The 20,319-nt window shown below is 39.1% G+C and overlaps 1 protein-coding gene across 1 annotated transcript in view; it reads left to right on the top strand.

Annotated features, from left to right (window-relative positions):
• LOC123514164 (structural maintenance of chromosomes protein 5-like) overlaps positions 1–20,319 on the top strand; it is a 138,526-nt gene that overhangs the window by 30,067 nt on the left and 88,140 nt on the right. The window contains exons 8-18 of the mRNA XM_045271814.1: positions 868–1,008; positions 1,538–1,739; positions 11,772–11,946; positions 14,242–14,326; positions 14,511–14,622; positions 15,094–15,144; positions 15,761–15,795; positions 16,431–16,512; positions 17,074–17,151; positions 17,424–17,515; positions 17,746–17,796. Of these exons, the coding sequence (XP_045127749.1) occupies positions 868–1,008; positions 1,538–1,739; positions 11,772–11,946; positions 14,242–14,326; positions 14,511–14,622; positions 15,094–15,144; positions 15,761–15,795; positions 16,431–16,512; positions 17,074–17,151; positions 17,424–17,515; positions 17,746–17,796 (1,104 nt within the window). The remainder of the gene's footprint in view (positions 1–867; positions 1,009–1,537; positions 1,740–11,771; positions 11,947–14,241; positions 14,327–14,510; positions 14,623–15,093; positions 15,145–15,760; positions 15,796–16,430; positions 16,513–17,073; positions 17,152–17,423; positions 17,516–17,745; positions 17,797–20,319) is intronic.

The following is a 20,319-nucleotide window of genomic DNA, read 5'->3' as shown; positions in this document are numbered from 1 at the left end:
GTGTAGATATGGAGATGGGGCCACACGAGCACAAAGCCCAGGCTCTGTAAAACTACAACTAGGTAAATGCACACACACATGACATATGAGGAGAGACTAAAGGCTATGGATCTACCAACCCTGGAACATAGAAGGGAGAGAGGGGATCTGATACAAGTTTATAAATTGATTAATGGAGTGGATCAAGTGGATAATGAGAAACTGATCCTGAGAGAAGAATATGACATTCGAAGCACAAGATCGTATAGTAAAAAATTGAGGAAGGGAAGATGTCTGAGAGATGTTAAAAAATATAGTTTCCCACAAAGATGTTTTGAGACTTGGAACAGTGTGAGTGAGGAAGTGGTGTCAGCAAAGAGTTTGCATAGCTTTAAAGAAAAATTTGATAAGTGTAGATATGGAGACGGGGCCACACGAGCTTAAAGCCCAGGCCCTGTAAAACTACAACTAGGTAAATACACAGCCTGGTAGTGCATTGGTTAGCATACCTACCACACAATTGGAGGGTCTTGGTTCAAATCCTGGGTCTATTCAAGTGGATGGTCTGTGTTCAGCCAGCAACGTAGGTTGAAAGGTGTGACCCACTGCTAGGTAGGAGAAACAAACTGAGAATAAACAAGGACTAGGTCATTAGATCAATCTGGCACCATCTGACAGCCATGGTGTCATAATATGTCAGACACCACCTCAGCGTTAGAGTTGTCTTACAATGTGTGTTTTTAGTATATGGTATATAAGTAAGTGACTAACTGTAATATATAAAGATTCAGCTCTAGGGGTGCCATACAAATAAACTGAACTATTGTTTATTGATATTACCCTAACCTAATATAACTTCACCTAACATCTTCCCACACACCCCCACAGATCCATCAGGAGCACAAAGAGAAGCTGGAAGAAGTTTTGAAAGAATTGAACGAATTTAAGCACAGGATGAACCCAACCATAGAAAAATCAAAAAAGATAAATGCTGCTCTTAGTGGAGTCAAGAAGATTGTACACTCAAAGGTGAGTGAGACATAGAATGGTATTTGACAGTGTGAGGAAGGGAGAGTGAGTGTGTTATTCTGGTGCATTTCAAGATTATGTTATGTATTTCCACTACTTTCCAAAACCTCTAGTTGAAGTGATGTGGGATTTCAATGGTGTTGCGGTTCTAGTGACAGATCAACAAGATTTCTGCTTTCTCATCAGGAGGAATACACTTTTAAAAGGCCCTAGTTGAAATTATGCAGGTTTCTAAGGGTGTTGCTGTGCTTCTAGTAACAGATTAACAAAATTTCTACATAACTAATAGGAGAAACACTTGAAAGGCTCTAGTTGAAATGACACAAATTTTCAAAGATGTTTTTATGGTTCTAGTGAAAGATTAACAAGATTGCTATGATACTAAGAGGAAGAACACTTTTAGAACGCTCTAGTTGAAGTGACATGAGTCTCTCACTGTGTTTTTATGGTTCTAATGACAGATTACAAAATTTCTGTATTACTAATAGGGAGAAATCTTTTGATAAACCATCCTAACCTAACCACACAGACACAGTTGGTCCGCAAGAGTCAACTTGCCAATGAGAACTTAAAGGCACAGAGTAACAACGTGGCCGACAAACTGAAGGATGCACACCGCCATTTTGCCACACAAAAGGCTGAAGAGCAAGAGAGGTTGGCAGAGCTGAAAGATTACCAGAGACAGCTGGATGTGTTGCAGGGGCAGCTGCAGAACCTTCCTGGACTTGACGGTGGGTGTTTCAATGATGTTTTTGAAGTTTAAGTTAAGTATAGTTTAGTGGAGGAGGTAGTAGACACCTACCGAAACAATAACTTACTCCCAGTGAGATCTAATAGCACTAGTTCAGGAGGTGCTGTGAATCTTCCATTAAAGCTAGTTGTGATCTCGTTGAATGTTTCCCTTTGTGTCTCACAACTCAAGGGGGTAGTCACAGCCTACCCTCTAAAGACAGCTCTCCTTCTTCACACAAAACTACATGCACTTACCACACATACACCCTTCACTCCAAATCAAAATTTAAAAGAAAAATGGGACCCAAAATAAACAACGCCTCGGAGTCCCCCTCTGGGGAGGGGACCAAAAATGTCCCCAGGTCGGACACCTCTCCTGTTGAAGACCACAAATGCCTTGACACCTCCCTCAACTTTTTCTTCATTAACTTCTGCAACATTCGCGGTCTTAGATCTAATTTTCAATCTGTGGAACACCACCTCTCCCTTTCCTCACCGAAACACAGCTATCTGAGGCAACTGACAATAGCCCCTTCTCTGTTCCCTCCTACTTTCTCTATTCTCATTTTCATTCCAAAGCTGGATGTTGCGTCTATGTACGCAACGACTTAACTTGCTCTCGTGCCCACGCTCTTGAGTCTTCCGAATTTTCCACCATCTGGCTACGACTTAACAGTCACTCTCAAACTAAATTCATCTGTGCTATTTATCTCTCCCCCAACTCTTCTGACTATAGTAATTTCTTCGAATACTTAACTTCTAAAGTGGAGCACATTCTGTCCCCTTACCCTTTCGCTGAGATTTCCATTCTTGGAGATTTCAATGTTCACCACCAGCTTTGGCTTTCCTCTCCCCTTCACTGACCACCCTGGTGAACTAGCCTTCAACTTTGCTATCCTCCATAACCTAGAGCAACTGGTGCAACACCCTACTCGTATTCCTGACCGTCTTGGAGACACGCCCAACATTCTTGATCTCTTCCTCATCTCTAACCCTTCTGCTTATGCTGTCACCCTTTCATCTCCGTTGGGCTCCTCCGATCACAATCTCATTTCTGTATCTTGTCCTATTTTTCCAATCCTCCGCAGGATCCCCAAAGCGAAGGTGCCTCTGGCGTTTTGCCTCTGCCAGTTGGGGGACCTGAGGAGGTATTATGCTGATTTTCCTGGAATGATTATTGCTTCCGTGTCAGAGACCCATCTCTTTGTGCTGAACGCATAACAGAGGTGTTAGTATCTGGCATGGAGGCGTACATTCCTCATTCTTTTCTCAACCTAAACCTTCTAAACCTTGGTTTAACTCAGCCTGTTCTCGTGCTATACATGATAGAGAGGTTGCCCACAAAAGGTACTTGAGCCTTCCATCTCCTGAATCTCATGCACTTTATATCTCTGCCCGGAATCATGCCAAGTCTGTTCTTCAACTTGCCAAACACTCTTTCATAAATAGGAAATGTCAAAATCTTTCAAACTCAAACTCTCCTCGTGACTTCTGGCATCTAGCCAAAAACATCTCAAATAACTTCACTTCTTCATCTTTCCTCCTTTATTTCATCCTGATGGCACCACTGCCATCTCTTCTGTCTCTAAAGCTGAACTCTTTTCTCAAACCTTTGCTCACAACTCCACCTTGGATGATTCTGGGCTTGTCCTCCCTCTCCTCCTCCCTCTGACTATTTCATGTCTACAATCAAAATTCTTCGTAATGATGTTTTCCATGCCCTTGCTGGCCTAAACCCTCGGAAGGCTTATGGACCTGATGGGGTCCCTCCTATTGTTCTCAAAAACTGTGCTTCTGTGCTTGCACCTTGCCTGGCCAAACTCTTCCAACTTTGTCTATCGACTTGTACCTTTCCTTCCTGCTGGAAGTTCGCCTACATTCAGCCTGTTCCTAAAAGGGTGACCGTTCTAACCCCTCAAACTACCGTCCTATAGCTTTAATCTCTTGCTTGTCTAAAGTTTTTAATCTATCCTGAATAGGAAGATTCTCAAACATCTGTCACTTCACAATCTTCTGTCTGATCGCCAGTATGGCTTCCGTCAAGGTCGCTCTACTGGTGATCTTCTGGCTTTCCTTACTGAGTCTTGGTCATCCTCTTTTAGAGATTTCGGTGAAACTTTTGCTGTTGCGTTAGACATATCAAAAGCTTTTGATAGAGTCTGGCATAAAGCTTTGATTTCAAAACTGCCCTCCTACGGCTTCTATCCTTCTCTCTGCAACTTTATCTCAAGTTTCCTTTCCGACCGCTCTATTGCTGCTGTGGTAGACGGCTACTGTTCTTCTCCTAAACCTATTAATAGTGGTGTTCCTCAGGGTTCTGTCCTGTCACCCACTCTCTATTATTCATTAATGACCTTCTTAACCAAACTTCTTGCCCTATCCACTCCTACGCTGATGATACCACCCTACATCTTTCCACGTTCTTTCAGAGACGTCCAACCCTTCAGGAAATCAACAGATCACGCGGGACGCCACGGAACGCCTGACTTCCGATCTTTCTAAGATTTCCGATTGGGGCAGAGAAAATCTAGTAGTTTTCAATGCCTCAAAACTCAATTCCTCCATCTATCAACTCGACACAACCTTCCAGACAACTATCCCCTCTTCTTCAATGACACTCAACTGTCTCCCTCTTCCACAATGAATATCCTCGGTCTGTCCTTTGCTCATAATCTTAACTGGAAACTTCACATCTCATCTCTTGCTAAAACAGCTTCTATGAAATTAGGTGTTCTGAGGCGTCTCCGACAGTTTTCTCGCCCTCCAACTGCTTACTCTGTATAAGGGCCTTATCCGTCCCTGTATGGAGTACTCTTCGCATGTTTGGGGGCGTTCCAGTCACACAGCTTTGCTTGATAGGGTGGAATCGAAAGCTCTTTGTCTCATCAACTTCCCTCCTCTGACTAACTGTCTTCAGTCTCTATCTCACAGCCGAAATGTTGCATCCCTTTCTATATTTTATCGCTATTTTCATGGTAACTGTTCTACTGATCTTGCTAACTGCATGCCTCCCGTCCTCCTGCGGCCATGCTGCACAAGGCTTTCTTCTTCCTCTCATCCCTATTCTGTCCAACTCTCTAATGCAAGAGTTAACCAGTATGCTCAATCATTCATCCCTTTCACTGGTAAACTCTGGAACTCCCTCCCTGCATCTGTATTTCCGAATTCCTACAGTTTGTCTTCTTTTAAGAGGGAGGTATCGAGGGATTTCCTCCCCTAATTCTGGCTGACGGTTTTGGCACTTTTTGAAGTCTGGAGAGCCAGCGCTCAAGTGGGCCTTTTTCTAACTTTCTTTTTTTTACCCTTGGCTGGCCCTCTTCCCTATGTAAAAAAAATAAATAAATAAAAAATAAAAATAAAGATATTTTTGGTTAATTTTAGCTCTTTTGTGGTAGTTTTGTTACCATTATGGTTGTTTTTAGGGGTGATAAATAAAAAAAACAAAAAAAAGACATCTCCACTTACCACTTTATCAGAAATATGGGTCTTGCCAGGTTGCATTTTTTTGAGGATATTTTTTATTTACCCCATATAATCTAAAAAAAATCAGAAATTGCTGTGTATATATATATATATATATATATATATATATATATATATATATATATATATATATATATATATATATATATTTAGTAAAAGTCCTGAAATCCGGAAGTCATGGGGGTTCAGGCATTCCGGATTCTAGGATTTTCCGGATTGTAAGATAGTAAGGCTGAAAGTAAGATTAAAATCTTGAGGGTACTATGTAAATCCCACTAAACTAACCCCTACTTGCTATATCTCTTTGTAGTACTGTCATAACATCTTACAGGGATTGCTGCTACCACCAGTCCACTGTGTACTTCCTCACCACACCACACAAGATTTACGTAGGCTTTTTTTTTTTTTTTTTTTTCTTGAAGATTTGCCAGACTATGGCGGGAGTGGCATGGGCCTTTCCAGCCATTATGACGGCCCATATGTGATGATTGCTCTTTTCCTACTTGTCAACTTGTATTTGTGTAGGTGATTTCACTATTTTACGTAGGCTATTCCACCATACACATATACTGAGAAGTTTGAGTGATTGTACTGTACTGTACCCCACATAATATGTATACAGTCCATAATACTTATGTCACACTATAAAATAATTTTAAGTATAATACAAAACACATTTCATAACATAAAACATTTACTGATGTCTGATATAGGGAAACAAAAAGAAAGGAAGGCCTCCAACATGATACGCCACCCAATCACGTCACCGGCGTCGAGCGTACACCAGCTGGACCACCCACGCAGATAACAGAACTCCGCAACACACACATACACACACGCACGCACGCACATCACCTACATAAACATAAAACACCACTTATAATACCTCCAAATATTAATTCTCTTACGAGTTTGTGTTAAACTCAATGTCGGTGATGACATGTTCGGTTTCGGCTATTATTATTATATATTTATTAGTACTATTTCTTACTTTTTACATATTTAACTCAGCCTTTCAAATTTTCCGGATTATGAGGATATTCGGATTATAAGGTTCGGGATTTAAGGACTTTTACTGTATATATATATATATATATATATATATATATATATATATATATATATATATATATATATATATATACTGGTGAACCTCGATAACTTGGACCCCGATAACTCAGATTTTCTGACAAGAAGGACTCTGACTGCCACAGGGACTAAAGTCTTGAGTTGAACTGCCCAAGTTTTTTTTTTTTTTTTTTTTTTTTCACATTTTTTCTTTTTTCTTTTGACATTATAAAAAATCAAATTCAATTCCAACAAAAAATTGCATTTTTGTTGTACTTTAAAATGATACCAAACAAAAGTGGATCAGAGTTTATACCGATTTTGTGAAAATTTTTGAAGTATAAAAAAACACTGAGATTTTCTCTCCTAAAAAATTTTCATAATTTTGTCTTTATTTTGTTATTTGTATTCATCTGATTGACATGAAATTTTCACACATGATTGTGTATACAATAGTGACTTCTTGGAGCATGATAAGATTATAACGCATCAGATCCTCGCTGCTCTAGACAATATTATTCACTTGTAGGTGAGTGTTGAGAAGGCGCCATCAGCAGCGTCATGGCAATCTGCTGTTTTTTTTTCTCTTAGAGTCATTGTTAGCATGTTGAAGTGAGATAATACAATAAAGTATTTATTACTCGTCTGGTCCAGCTTTGTACCTCTGTCTCAACAAAATCTTTTGTAATAATGTTATTGTGAGTATTATGTGATGTATAGTTGTGATGATGAAGGAAGTGAGGAAAAACAGTGTTTGAAAAGATCACAGCAGTCTTATGATATAAGAGATGTGCAGAAGCCTGGCAGTGAGGCATTGGGTGAGGCCAGGGTCTTGGACGGGGAGATAACATGCGTGACAGGGGAGAGGGGAGGTGAGGATTCAAGGTCCAGCTGTCTCCCAGTGATACATTTATTTGTTTCTTTCTTCTTGTCTTCCCTTCTTGAAGTTTCTGATTCAAATCCATGTCAATTTATGCCAGTGAGGACGTTATTTCTGACACCTGGCCACGTACTCTGTAGGGTGCGAGTCAGTCTATGATGCAACCGCACGAAACATTTAAAAATGTATTTAATTAGCAAAAAATAAATTACACCATCTGGTAATTTAGGGTCTGAAAGTTTTGGAGATACAAATGTAATACCAAAATTTTAAATACAGTAATACTCCGCTTAACGAACGTTTGTTTAACGTACTATATAAAGTTAGACCAAAAATCCACATAATGTACAACCATATCCGCTTTAGCGAATTTCCTGGGTTTGAATATGCCGGTTGAGGGACCGAATGCGGTAGTTTCGCTGTGATTGGCTGGCTCTCTGCCTCTGTCTCCAGTGCTCCTGAAGCTGGATCCAAGATTCTTTAACAACGTCAGAGCAACCTCTTGCAGCGAAATGGCATCCATAAACGCTTGGAGGGACAGTGACAAGGTTGCTTTCAGGTTGCTGGGAACACCACCTCTGGGAGTGGTGTTACTGTCTTACATATACATTTATGTTCACAAAACAACATTTCTATTAGCTTTTTACAAACTTTGTCCCAAGAAAGGATTTTGTAATGCATAAAGTGAAATCTTACATGGAATACCAAAAAATAAAGCAGAGATGAGATGAACCACAGACGAAGCGGGAGACTCGCGGCCACTCGGCAGCTTCTTCTTGTGACCCTTTTGCTTCTGTGTTTATGTTTATGTTTTCAATCCTCTCTTGCCTGCTATAATGGATATCATATCTTAGTATTCATATACGCTCATGCCACGAGAATAACCTTGACTCCGTGGCACTGAGTGATAGTGAATTACTAATGAAATACCGCGGTATTTCATTAATAATTCACTGTCACTCAGTGCCACGGAGTCGAGGTTATCCTCGTGGCATGAGCGTATATGAATACTAAGATATGATATCCATTATAGCAGACAATAGAGGAGTGGAAACAAATATCATGGGGAAAGACAACATGCAGGCTAAAAGGGTCACAAGAAGAAGAAGAAGAAGAAGCGGCCAAGTCGCCACGAGTCTCCCGCTTCGTCTGTGGCTCATCTCATCTCTGCTTTATTTTTTGGTATTCTATATAAGATTTCACTTTATGCATTACAAAACAATCCTTTCTTGGGGGCAAGGTTTGTAAAAAGCTAGTAGAAATGTTGCTTTGTAAACATAAATGCGAGAATGTGAGAGAATTTGTATGTAGCTCCTCTAACTTTCAATGACTCATATGGCATCATAAAAGTAGTGGTAAACCAGTGGCCCAATATGCTGCCAAACTTATATATATATATATATATATATATATATATATATATATATATATATATATATATATATATATATATTTATATTATTTTTTTTTTTTATTTTTTTTTTTAACCCATGTATGTTGGGACCAGCCCAGAATGCATCCCCCCCTATTTCCATTATTTCTATGGGAAAATTACGTCGCTTAACGAATTTTTGCTCTACAAACAGCTTTGACACTCCCTATTCTGTTCGTTAAGCGGAGTATTACTGTATCCCCAAAATTAAATAGATTTTTTTTTTTTTTTTTTTTTTTTTGGTGAATTCGTATAAGTCAGACATTCGCATTTGTTGTACCAACCTTTCCTCCTATTATTCCGAGTTAATGAGGGTCAACTGTATATACAGGCAACCCCTGCTTAACGAAGGTTCACACAACGAAATTTCGCTACAATGAAGGTTTCATTTTACTACCATCTGCTCGTTTAACAAACACTAGACTTGCTTTAACGAAGTTTTATCCAGATAATTTTTTCCAAGTTTGAAAGCACCGCCGTATCACGCAAGCCGACAGGCTTTTGAATACACCAGCGCCTCTCATGAACAACACGCTCACCACTCACTCCCCCCGTGTTCAAAACAATAACAGCGTCAGCAGCAGCTAGTCTTCCGTTACTCAACTTACCGCCAAAACGCTCTGCAATGTCACCTAGCGTTGCTAAGAAGACCAGGAAGTCTCTTACTCTCGAAGTGAAGCTGGATATTATTCACAGACACGAGAGAGGCCAGAAAACTAATAGCATTGCTCGCCACCATCTTGACTCCATCTACTGTCTCTACTATTTTCAAGTCAGCAGACTCTATTAAGAAGACTGGTGAGAACGTATCTTCCTTTCAAGCTAAAAGAACCACCTGAACTCATGACTCTACAATGGATAAAATGGAAAGCCTTGTGGAAATGTGGTACATAAGTTTTGCGCCATTTGTTTACGTTCTACAGATTGCCGGTTTGTGTCTTTCCCGTTTCACTCCTTCCCTTCATAAATTTAAGATCATCAACATTATAAAGTTACGTGCATACATACATTAGTGTACATTATAATGACTTAAATTAAACTGCCTAAATGTTTAACTTCATAATTTTTACTTTCATTAAACCTTTCACTGTACTATGATGTACTCTCACTTTGTTTACTCTCAATGGAAGTTCAAGTCAGGGGTTAAACTTGTTATAATCAGTTCGCTTAATGAAATTTCGCTTAACGAAGGGTTTTTAGGAACGTAAGCAGGTTGTTGCCTATATATATATATATATATATATATATATATATATATATATATATATATATATATATATATATATATATATATATATATATATATATATATATATATATATATATATATATATATATATATATATATATTATTTCAATGTGATGAGCCGAAGTGTGGCAACCATGCCATACTCATTATTGGATACTTTCCCTTCTGAGAGCTTACAATGTCCAACTAATGAAGGAAAATTTTGTTTACATTTTTTAAATCTTCTAATATCTACCTTACATACACATTCCACAACTCTATAATGTCTGTGATAAACAAGTACTTTTTACATCACATGTGCCTATAGGTAAACAAGAATTTTTAGTTCAGGAAAATGATTGGATGCATCCCACGTTTCAAGTGTGCCAAAATATTTATTGTAATTTTTTTTTCTTATCGCTCTCCAATACAGTAAAATTCTGTCATTTTATTGCTTTGATATATGCATCAAGAAAAAAACAAAATAACCCGAAGTATGTTTCAATTCCTACTGAAGTACAGGCAACCCCCTTTAACGAAGGTTCACACAACGAAATTTCGCTACAACGAAGAATTCGTTTTACTACCATCTGCTCGTTTAACGAACACCAAACTTGCTTTAACGAAGTTTTATCTAGGTAATTTTTTCCAAATTTGAAAGCCCCACCATATCATGTAAGCTGACAGGCTTTTGAATACACCAGGATCTGCTGGTACTAAGGCCTGCCTCAGGAGAAATCCTGAAACACCTGTAGAATAAAGATCAAGATCAAGCCTCTTGTGGACAACACAGGCACTGCCGATACAAAGGCCTGACTCAGAAGAAATTCTGCGTCACCTGTAGCATCAAGATCAAGATCACACACACCACTCACTCACCAGTCAAAACATAACAGCGTCACCAGCAGCTCATCTTCCCTAGTTCAACTTACCACCAAAACGCCCTGCAATATGGCCTAACGTTCCTAAGAACAGGAAGTGTCTTACTCTCAAAGTGAAGCTGGGTATTATTCACAGACAAGAGAGAAGCCAGAAAACTAATAACATTGCTTGCTACCATCTTGACTCCATCTACTGTCTACTATTTTCAAGTCAGCAGACTCTATTAAGAAGGCTGGTGAGACCGCATCTTGCTTGAAAGCTAAAAGAACCACCTGAACTCATGACTCTACAATGGATAAAATGGAAAGCCTTGTGTAAATGTGGTACATAAGTTTTGTATGCAGTACCATGATGAGCACTTTGTTTACATTCCACAGGTTGCCGGTTAGTGTATTTCCCGTTTCACTCTCCCTCCCTTCATAAAGTTAAGATCATCAACATTATAAAGTTACGTACATACATACATTAGTGTACATTATAATGACTTAAATTAAACTACCTAAATGTTTAACTTTATAATTTTTACTTTCATTAAACCTTTTACTGTACTATGATGCACTCTCGCTTTGCTTACTCTCAATGGAAGTTCAAATCAGGGGTTAAACTTGTTATAATCAGTTCGCTTAACAAAGTTTCGCTTAACGAAGGGTTTTTTAGGAACCTAACCCCTTCGTTAAGCGGGGCTTGCCTGTATTTAGTCCTTAATAACTACAAATCAAAACTATATGTACACATATATAAAAAAAAGTCCTGACTTTTCTAAACTTTTGTGTTACTGTTAGTGACAAATCATATATATACAAAAAAAATTCTAGGACGTACAAAGGCTCTAAAAGGAAATCGTATGTATATGTACTAAACACTTCTCAAGGAGGTACGTATATGTATGTACTAAACACTGTATGGGTTGAAAAACATGCACACACACACACACACACACACACACACACACACACACACACACACACACACACACACACACACACACACACACAGGCCCTGTAAAACTACAACTAGGTAAATACACACACTGACACATTCCTGCATCATGCTTACAGAGAGTGAAGTGGCCCACAGACTTGAGGAACTGACACAGATGATAAAGAGCTCGTCACAAAAGGTCATTCAGCTGCAGAACGACTTGTCTGATATTACTCATGTCAGAGATAAGAAGAAGGGGCTTATCAAGACACATATGGAGGAACTTAAAGCCCTGCAGGTGTGTAGCTCAGTGTGAAAGTGTGAGATTGTTTTTGGTGTTAGTTGTGTAAAAGTGTATTGATTATGTTAAGGAGTTTTTTGAGTGTTTGGGGTGTGTGTATTTACCTAGTTTTAACAAAACAGGAAAAGAGCTATGTTTGTGCTGTCCTGTCTTCATATCTGTGAAAATCCAACATTTCTTTTAATTTATGAATTGTTAAAAGAAGTCAAGTCATAAGAAGATGGAAATACAGAAACAGGCATGAAGTTCCAGAGTTTACCAGAGAAAGGTATGAATGATTGAGAGTACTGGTTAACTCTTGTATTAGAGAGCTGGATAGAATAAAGATGAGAGGAAGAAGAAAGCCTTGTGCAGGGAGACCACAGGAGGAGGGGAGGCATGCAGTTAGCAAGATCAGTAGAGCAGTTAGCATGAAAATAGTGATAAAAGATAGAAAGAGATGCAACATTTCAGCAGTGAGAAAGAGGCTGAAGGTAATCAGTCAGAGGAGGGGAGTTGATGAAACAAAAACTGTGAGTGGAACCGCCCCAAACATGCGAAGAGTACTCCATACAATTAGCAGTTGGAGGGGCGAGAAAAACTGCCTCAGAACACCTAACTTCATAGAAGCTGTTTTAGCAAGAGATGAGATGTGAAGTTTCCAGTTAAGATTATGAGCAAAGGACAGACCGAGGGAGGATATTCATTGTGCAAGAGGAAGACAGTTGAGTGTCATTGAAGAAGAGGGGATAGTTGTCTGGAAGGTTGTGTCGAGTTGATAGATGGAGGAATTGAGTTTTTGAGGCATTGAAAACTACTAGATTTTTTCTGCCTCATCAGAAATCTTAGAAAGATCAGAAGTCAGGCGTTCTGTGGTGTCCCTGCGTGATCTCTTGACTTCCTGAAGGGTTGGTTGTCTCTGAAAGGACATGGAAAGATGTAGGGTGGTATCATCAGTGTGGGAGTGGATAGGGCAAGAAGTTTGGTTAAGATCATTATTGAATATCAGAAAGAGAGTGGATAGGGCAAAAAGTTTGGTTATTGAATATCAGAAAGAGAGTGGATGTCATGACAGAACCCTCAGGAACACCACTGTCAATAGATTTAGGAGAAGAATAGTGGCCGAATACCAAGGTTGCAATAGAACAGTCGGAAATGAATCTCGAGATAAAGTTGCAGAGAGAAGGATAGAAACTGTAAGAGGGCAGTTTTGAAATTAAAGCTTTGTGCCAGACTCTATCAAAAACATTTATATATCTAACATGACAGCAAAAATTTCTCCAAAATCTTTAATAGAGGATGACCAAGACCCAGTAAGGAAAGCCAGATCACCAGTAAAGCGACCTTGACGGAAGCCACATTGGCTATCAGGTAGAAGATCGTGAAGTGACAGACATTTAAGAATCTTCCTATTAACCCCTTTGCCACAAGGGCACCCCCCCCCCAAACCCCACCCAGTGTACAAGCTGAAACCTGTTGCGCGCGCTGCCACTACGCACTCAATTAACTCATGTTTTCATTCATTTTCTATGGTCATATTTCTTTATTTTTATGTTCAACAGATAGTAGACACCTCATTGAAGGTTATGGTAGGCTTCGTTTGTTTGTGTTAGGTCGGTTGCCTCACATCGATAGCATAAATTTAGGTTATGTTTACGTATGTAAAAAAATATTTTATGGCCTGAATATTTCTGACATACGCTTCATTGATGTCTCTACTATATGCTGAGCGAAAAAAATGGTATTAAAAAAAAAATGGTATATATATATATATATATATATATATATATATATATATATATATATATATATATATATATATATATATATATATATATATATATATATATATATATATATATATATATATATATATATATATATATAAGGTGCAAACCCACTTGAATGGGTGGAAGCGTGGGTTGCTGCTCGCACACCCTGCACACCACCCGCATCTCCCATTACACCACCAGTGTCACCTCACACCTTTACCCCAATTACGTAATTAGATTGTTCTTTGCTCAATAATAATAATAATAACAATAATAATGTAATAATACCGTATTGTATTACCAATAGGCTATGTACTAATTTACAAAATAATAATAATATATATTATAATGCATAATTATTATTATTATTATTATTATTATTATTATTATTATTATTATTATTATTATTATTGTACTCACATTCACATGGGCGATGATGGGCTTGAGTGGCTTGGTGGGGAGGGGAGGGGGGGAGGATTAGTGGGTGCCAGTGCTACTGGGACTCACCTGTGGCTCCCATGACTTGGGCTTGGGCCCACCCCTGGTCAACCACAGGCTCTACATCATCGCCTATGTCATCATCTGTGTCATAATCACAGTCACTCTCACAACTCTCATCACTATCCTCGCTATCCCCTGGGTCAGAGTCTGACGCTTGGTCAGACATGGCAAGTTAGTAGGGCAAAAAACACTATGGCAGTAAAATCCGTACGCGTGCTCACTAAGGCAAAAGCAATACTGAATGCTTAGCAGGACATAATGAGTGGCTAATGAGCGATGACGTGTCATATGGCATCACACCTATCTCAATGCCCATTGGCTAGAGGGGTATTGTAGGTGGAGTCATGCATGACTCACGTACATCCCAGGGTAGCATACAAGCCAAAGAAACAAAGAAACGAAATAATACAAGCATGTACTTGCCCCTATACGATTGTAAGGCACGATATCGTACACGCGTATGAGGTTGTATGCGCATACGAGGGCCCATACCTCATATACACGTACGAGCTTGTATTCAAAAACTTTAGACAGCAAGAAATTAAAGCTATTGGACAGTAGTTTGAGGGATTAGAACGGTCACCCTTTTTAGAAACAGGTTGAATGTAGGCAAACTTCCAACAAGAAGGAAAGGTAGAAGTGGATACACATAGTAGTTGAAAGAGTTTGGCCAGGCAAGGTGCAAGCATGGAAGCACAGTTTTTGAGAACAATAGGAGGGACCCCATCAGGTCTAAAAGCCTTCCAAGTTTAGCCCCAGTCAAACTCCCCACCTGATAATGTCATCAAAGCAGAGTGTATTTAAGCATATACGGTTAAAATCACTCTAGCATAAATTATCACTTTGGTAGAAACACTTCTCCCTGAATTTCTCTCATTTACCACCCACCTTTTTGTCACCCTCAAGTTCTGGCCAACATGGGGCTGGGCAACAAAGGCTTTACAGTGGTACCTTGGAGTATGAATGCTTTTGAGTACGAACAAAAAATTTTTTTTTTATTTTGCATTGGAGGACAAACATTGCTTTGGAGTGCGAATAACAAACTCAGTCAACAGATTGCACGCAGCACTGCGCGATCAGCTAACTGCATGCTGGGGCACCACACTGCCTCAGTGCCTCAGGAGTGTTGTTTGCAGTTGTTTGGTTGTTGTTTTGTAGTGCCGGGGATAATAATATGAAGGTTTTTTTTAGTTATTAAGATCATTGCCTAACGTAGCAGCACACGTGGTCACGAGACATACAGACAAACGTATGGAAGATTCTAGAAGGTCCGAGGGGAAGAGAGAGTATCCAGCTCATGAATTAAAAGCCTCAACCTTTATAGCCCGTCAGGAACAATCGTAGCTCATACGTTAGATCCTGTCAGGCATGATCATGGCACTTTTCAGAAGCCGCGCTCCCACGGTCTAGATATATCTTATATCTAGACCGTGCATGCTCCTTTATGCCGCACAGTTTGTTTATGTTTGAGGCTATCTGTCATATATTGAGGCCTGTCATTGGCCCATTGTTTTCAAGATAGTGGACACTTAGCCAATCATGTATCAGCTTTTACAAGAATATGTTTGTGTAGGTGTGAAGGTGCCAAGCCCTCACACCTACACCTATGTCAGTATGCTGTATTTTATCATTTCTTATGTATTTCTTGGAGAGAAATAAGATATACATGTATTTCCATGGATAAGTAAGCAGTTAAAAAACTCATTATGATGTATGACAATATTGGAATCGTTATTTTTATTTCGTTATTGGTTTAGATAAGAGTGTGTAGTGCTGGCATGATGAAATCGACTGAGAAGAATGTGTTGACACTTGTTTCTGACCATGAAGAAGTTGAATTTTCATATTACAGTTTTCTTACTTTCCTGATTTATTTTCCATAATGAATGCAGTATATAAAAAAAAATTATTGGCTTATACAAGAGTGTGTGGTGCTGGTTTGATGGAGTCACATAGGAGGATGTGGTGATGCTTGTTTATGGCTACGAGAAGTTGAATTTTCATTATAGTATATATGTCTGACTTATATGAATTACCCACCTCCCAAAAAAATTTAACTCAGACTTTAGGGAGATGCAGGATTTATTTATTTAATTTAGGGGGATTTAAGATTTTGGGATTGCTATTGTATCTCCAAAATCTTAAGACCCTAAATTACCAGATGGTATAGTTTATGTTTTTATAATTAAGTACCCTTCCCATCAGGAAGCCATTTTTAAATGTCTTGTGTGGTTGTGTCATAGCCTGACTCACGCCCTACACAGTATGTGGCCAGGAGTCAAGTAGGGAGCTGTGTCATTTCGCTCTCTAATTTTTGCCTGACAGGTATAAGTTGACGAGAATTAGAATGAGAAACATCAAGAAGAGAAGACATTTTATCTCCCCCAAAGACCCTGTCTCATCCCATGCCTCACTGCCAGGCTTCCCCACCATCTCTCTATATCATAAGACTGTTATAATTTTTTCAAACTTTTTTACTTTCATCATCACAACTTTACATCACATAGCTCTCACAATAACACAATTACAAAAGATTATGTTGAGACAGAGGTAGAAAGCTGTACCAGACAAGCAATAAATACTTCACTATCATTATCTCACTTCAACACACTAATAATGACTCAGTGTCCAGTTCAGCAGTGAAACAGCACATTGTCATGACACTGCTGATTGCACCTTCCCAACCCTCACATTTTCTAGAGAAGTTGCCTGTATATATATATATATATATATATATATATATATATATATATATATATATATATATATATATATATATATATATATATATGCGTTTTCTGCCCTCCTCCGCCTGGGTCACACCATACTCAGTGCTTACTTGCACCGCCTGCATTTGTCTTCTGACCCCTTTTGCCCTTGGTGTAGGACTACCCCTGAGACCATCTAGCATTTCCTGCTTCAATGCCCATGCTTCCACTCTCACCACACTGCAGTATGCTCATGGCTCTCCACCCTGACCACAACACTCGACCTGCCCACCCTCCTGGCGGCCTGAGGCGTCCACCCCTCCCAGCAACCTGCTGTCCTTCACCTTACTTGTGCCTTCTTGAGGAAGACTGGCCAGCTACCACGCCTGTGATACCCACACAGGACTACCCCAGGGCTCATAAGGATCCAAAAGTTAAGGCCATGAAAATCTATGGATCCTTATGAGCCCTGGGGTAGTCCTGTGTGGGTATCACAGGCGTGGTAGCTGGTTGGTCTCCCTCAAGAAGGTTGCCGGGAGGTGTGGACACCTAAGGCTGCCAGGAGGGTGGGGATGTCGAGTGTTGTGATAGCCAGGGTGGAGAGCCGGGAGCATAATGCAGTATGGTGAGAGTGGAAGCGTGGGCATTGAAGCAGGAAATGTTCCATGGCCTCAGGGGTAGTCCTACACCAAGGGCAGAAGTGGTCACGAGACAGACATAGGCGGTGCAAGTGAACACCGAGTATGGTGTGGCCCAGGCAGAGGTGGGCAATGGCTGCTGTGGCTTGTGTCCCTTCCTGTGACTGACTGACTGTTTGAATCTTGTAACGGTGCTCATCTTTCCCCTGCAGATGGATCCCCCATCCCTCTCCCCCCTACTACCTGTGACCCACACGCCATCTGTTGGTAGCTCCACTCCCTAAACAATTCCTCCAGCCTGCCCACTGAACTCCTATATCCTTCTAGAATTCTTGACCATTTTTACTTTAATATCAGCTACAATTGGATAGACCCCCAGTTCACCAGACCCCCATTTCACCATAAACAATGTCATTGTTTGTGTTCTTTTGTCCACATAATATTAAGAGTATGTATTTACTTAGTTGTATTTAGCTAGTTGTATTGTACAGGGTTCGAGTAGGGTTCATAGTGTCCTGTCTCCATGTCTCCATTTATCCAATTTTTCCTTAAAGTTATGCACATTATGTGCTATAACAACTTCTTTATTCAATGCATTCCACTTCTCCACTGTTCTGTGTGGAAAACTGTATTTTCAACTATCCTTCACACACTGCCTCATCCTGATCTTTACATGTCCTCTTGTCCTTCTATCTTCTTCCTTGTTTATCTTTTCAATGCCTTTGACTACCTTGTACATTGTTATTAGGTCGCCTTCTTCTCTTCTATCTCGTAAAGTTGGCAGTCCCATTTCCTTCAGCCGTTCTTCATATGTTAGGTCTTTTAATTCCAGCACCATCTTTGTAGCAATCTTCTTTATCTGTTCTAATCTTTTTATATCCTTTTTTAGAACTCGGACACCACACCACAGCTGCATATTCCAGCTTTGGACATGTCATGCTTATAATGTTATTTTTCATCATATCTTTGTCCATGAATTGAAATGTCCTTCTATCTTCTTCCTTGTTTATCTTTTCAATGCCTTTGACTACCTTGTACATTGTTATTAGGTCTCCTTCTTCTCTTCTATCTCGTAAAGTTGGCAGTCCCATTTCCTTCAGCCGTTCTTCATATGTTAGGTCTTTTAATTCCAGCACCATCTTTGTAGCAATCTTTTTTATCTGTTCTAATCTTTTTATATCCTTTTTTAGAACTCGGACACCACACCACAGCTGCATATTCCAGCTTTGGACATGTCATGCTTATAATGTTTTTTTTCATCATATCTTTGTCCATGAATTGAAATGCCACTCCTATATTAGTCAACATTTTATATGATAATCCAAATATCTTGCTTATGTGTTTTTGGGTTCAGATTTTCCTGTATAATCACTCCCAGATCTTTTCCTCCTTAGTCTTCATTATTTGTTCCTCTCTCATCAGATAGTTCCATACCAGTCTTCTTTTGCTCTTTCCTAGTTCCATTACGTGATATTTCTTGGCATTGGACTCCAATTTCCACTTCTTACTCCACTCATAGATTTTGTTTATATCTTCCTGTAACAGCAAACAGTCCTCTCAGGTTTTGATAACTCTTAGCACCTTTGCATCATCAGCAAATAAATTAATATAACTGTTTACCCCATTGTGAATGTCGTTTACAAAAATCTGAAACATAATGGGGTCTAAGTAGTTTAACAAGTAGAGTGCCTTGTGGCACTCTACTTGTTACTTTACCCCAAGATGAGTTCTCATCTCCCTGTCCTTCAAATAATCCCTTGTCCATTCTAACAAAGTTCCTCACAGTTCTCCTATGTTCTCTAGTTTCCAAAGTAGTCTTCCATGAGGGACTTTATCAAAAACCTTTTTTATGTCCAGGTATATTGTGTCCACCCATCCATATCTGCTTTCTAATCTTTCTATAACTCTTGAGTAGAAGCTTAATAAGTTTGACGCACATGACTGTCCTGTTCTGAACCCAAATCGTCTGTTTTATAATAATGATTTGTTCTTCTTCCAGATGTTTTAATCCATTTTCTTTGATAATTATTTCACACAACTTTCTCATAATGCTTGTAAGTGACACCAGTCTGTAATTTAATGGCTCAGTTGCCTTTCCTTCTTTAAATATCAGTATTGTGTTGGCTCTCTTCTATTCCAGTGGAACTTTCCCTTCATTTAGTGAACTTGTAATTATTTCCCAAATTGGATCCAGCAGTTGCTCTTTACATTCTTTTAGCACCAAGGCTGATACACCATATGGCCCCATTGCTTTTCTGACATCCAAATTATCCAGTAATCTTCTGATATCCTCTTTGTGCTTTGTAATTTCCTATAATTCTTGGTTGTGCAATGTCCTGTTAGGTTCTATAAAATCTTCTTATACAGTGAATACCGTTTTGAAGCTCTCATTCATTATTTCACACATTTCCTTCTCTGTTTGGTATGTCTTCCCTTCTTTAATTATTTTTTTCTATTGTTTCCTTGTTTTTCATTTTCCCATTTATAAATTTGTAGGAAATTTTTGGGTTCGTCTTTCTTGAAGTTTCTTACTTCCTCTCTCCTTACTCTAATATATTCATTTCTCGCATCCTTATTATTATTGTTATTGTCATTTCTCTGTTTTATGAGTTTCTTCCAAGCTTTATCTTTTGCCTTTTTAGCTTCTGTGCATCTAGTATTGTACTAAGTGTGTATTTTTTCTTAACTTTATAAAAATGTACGTATTTCTTTATTCCTTCATTATATTTCTGTATGAATATTTCATATTTCCCTTGTATTGTCCTTTCGTACATCATGTGTCTCCA

Source organism: Portunus trituberculatus, chromosome 37, assembly GCF_017591435.1.
Source record: "Portunus trituberculatus isolate SZX2019 chromosome 37, ASM1759143v1, whole genome shotgun sequence".
Classification (NCBI taxonomy): Eukaryota; Metazoa; Arthropoda; class Malacostraca; order Decapoda; family Portunidae; genus Portunus; species Portunus trituberculatus.
This window is presented reverse-complemented; position numbering and strand designations above follow the sequence as displayed.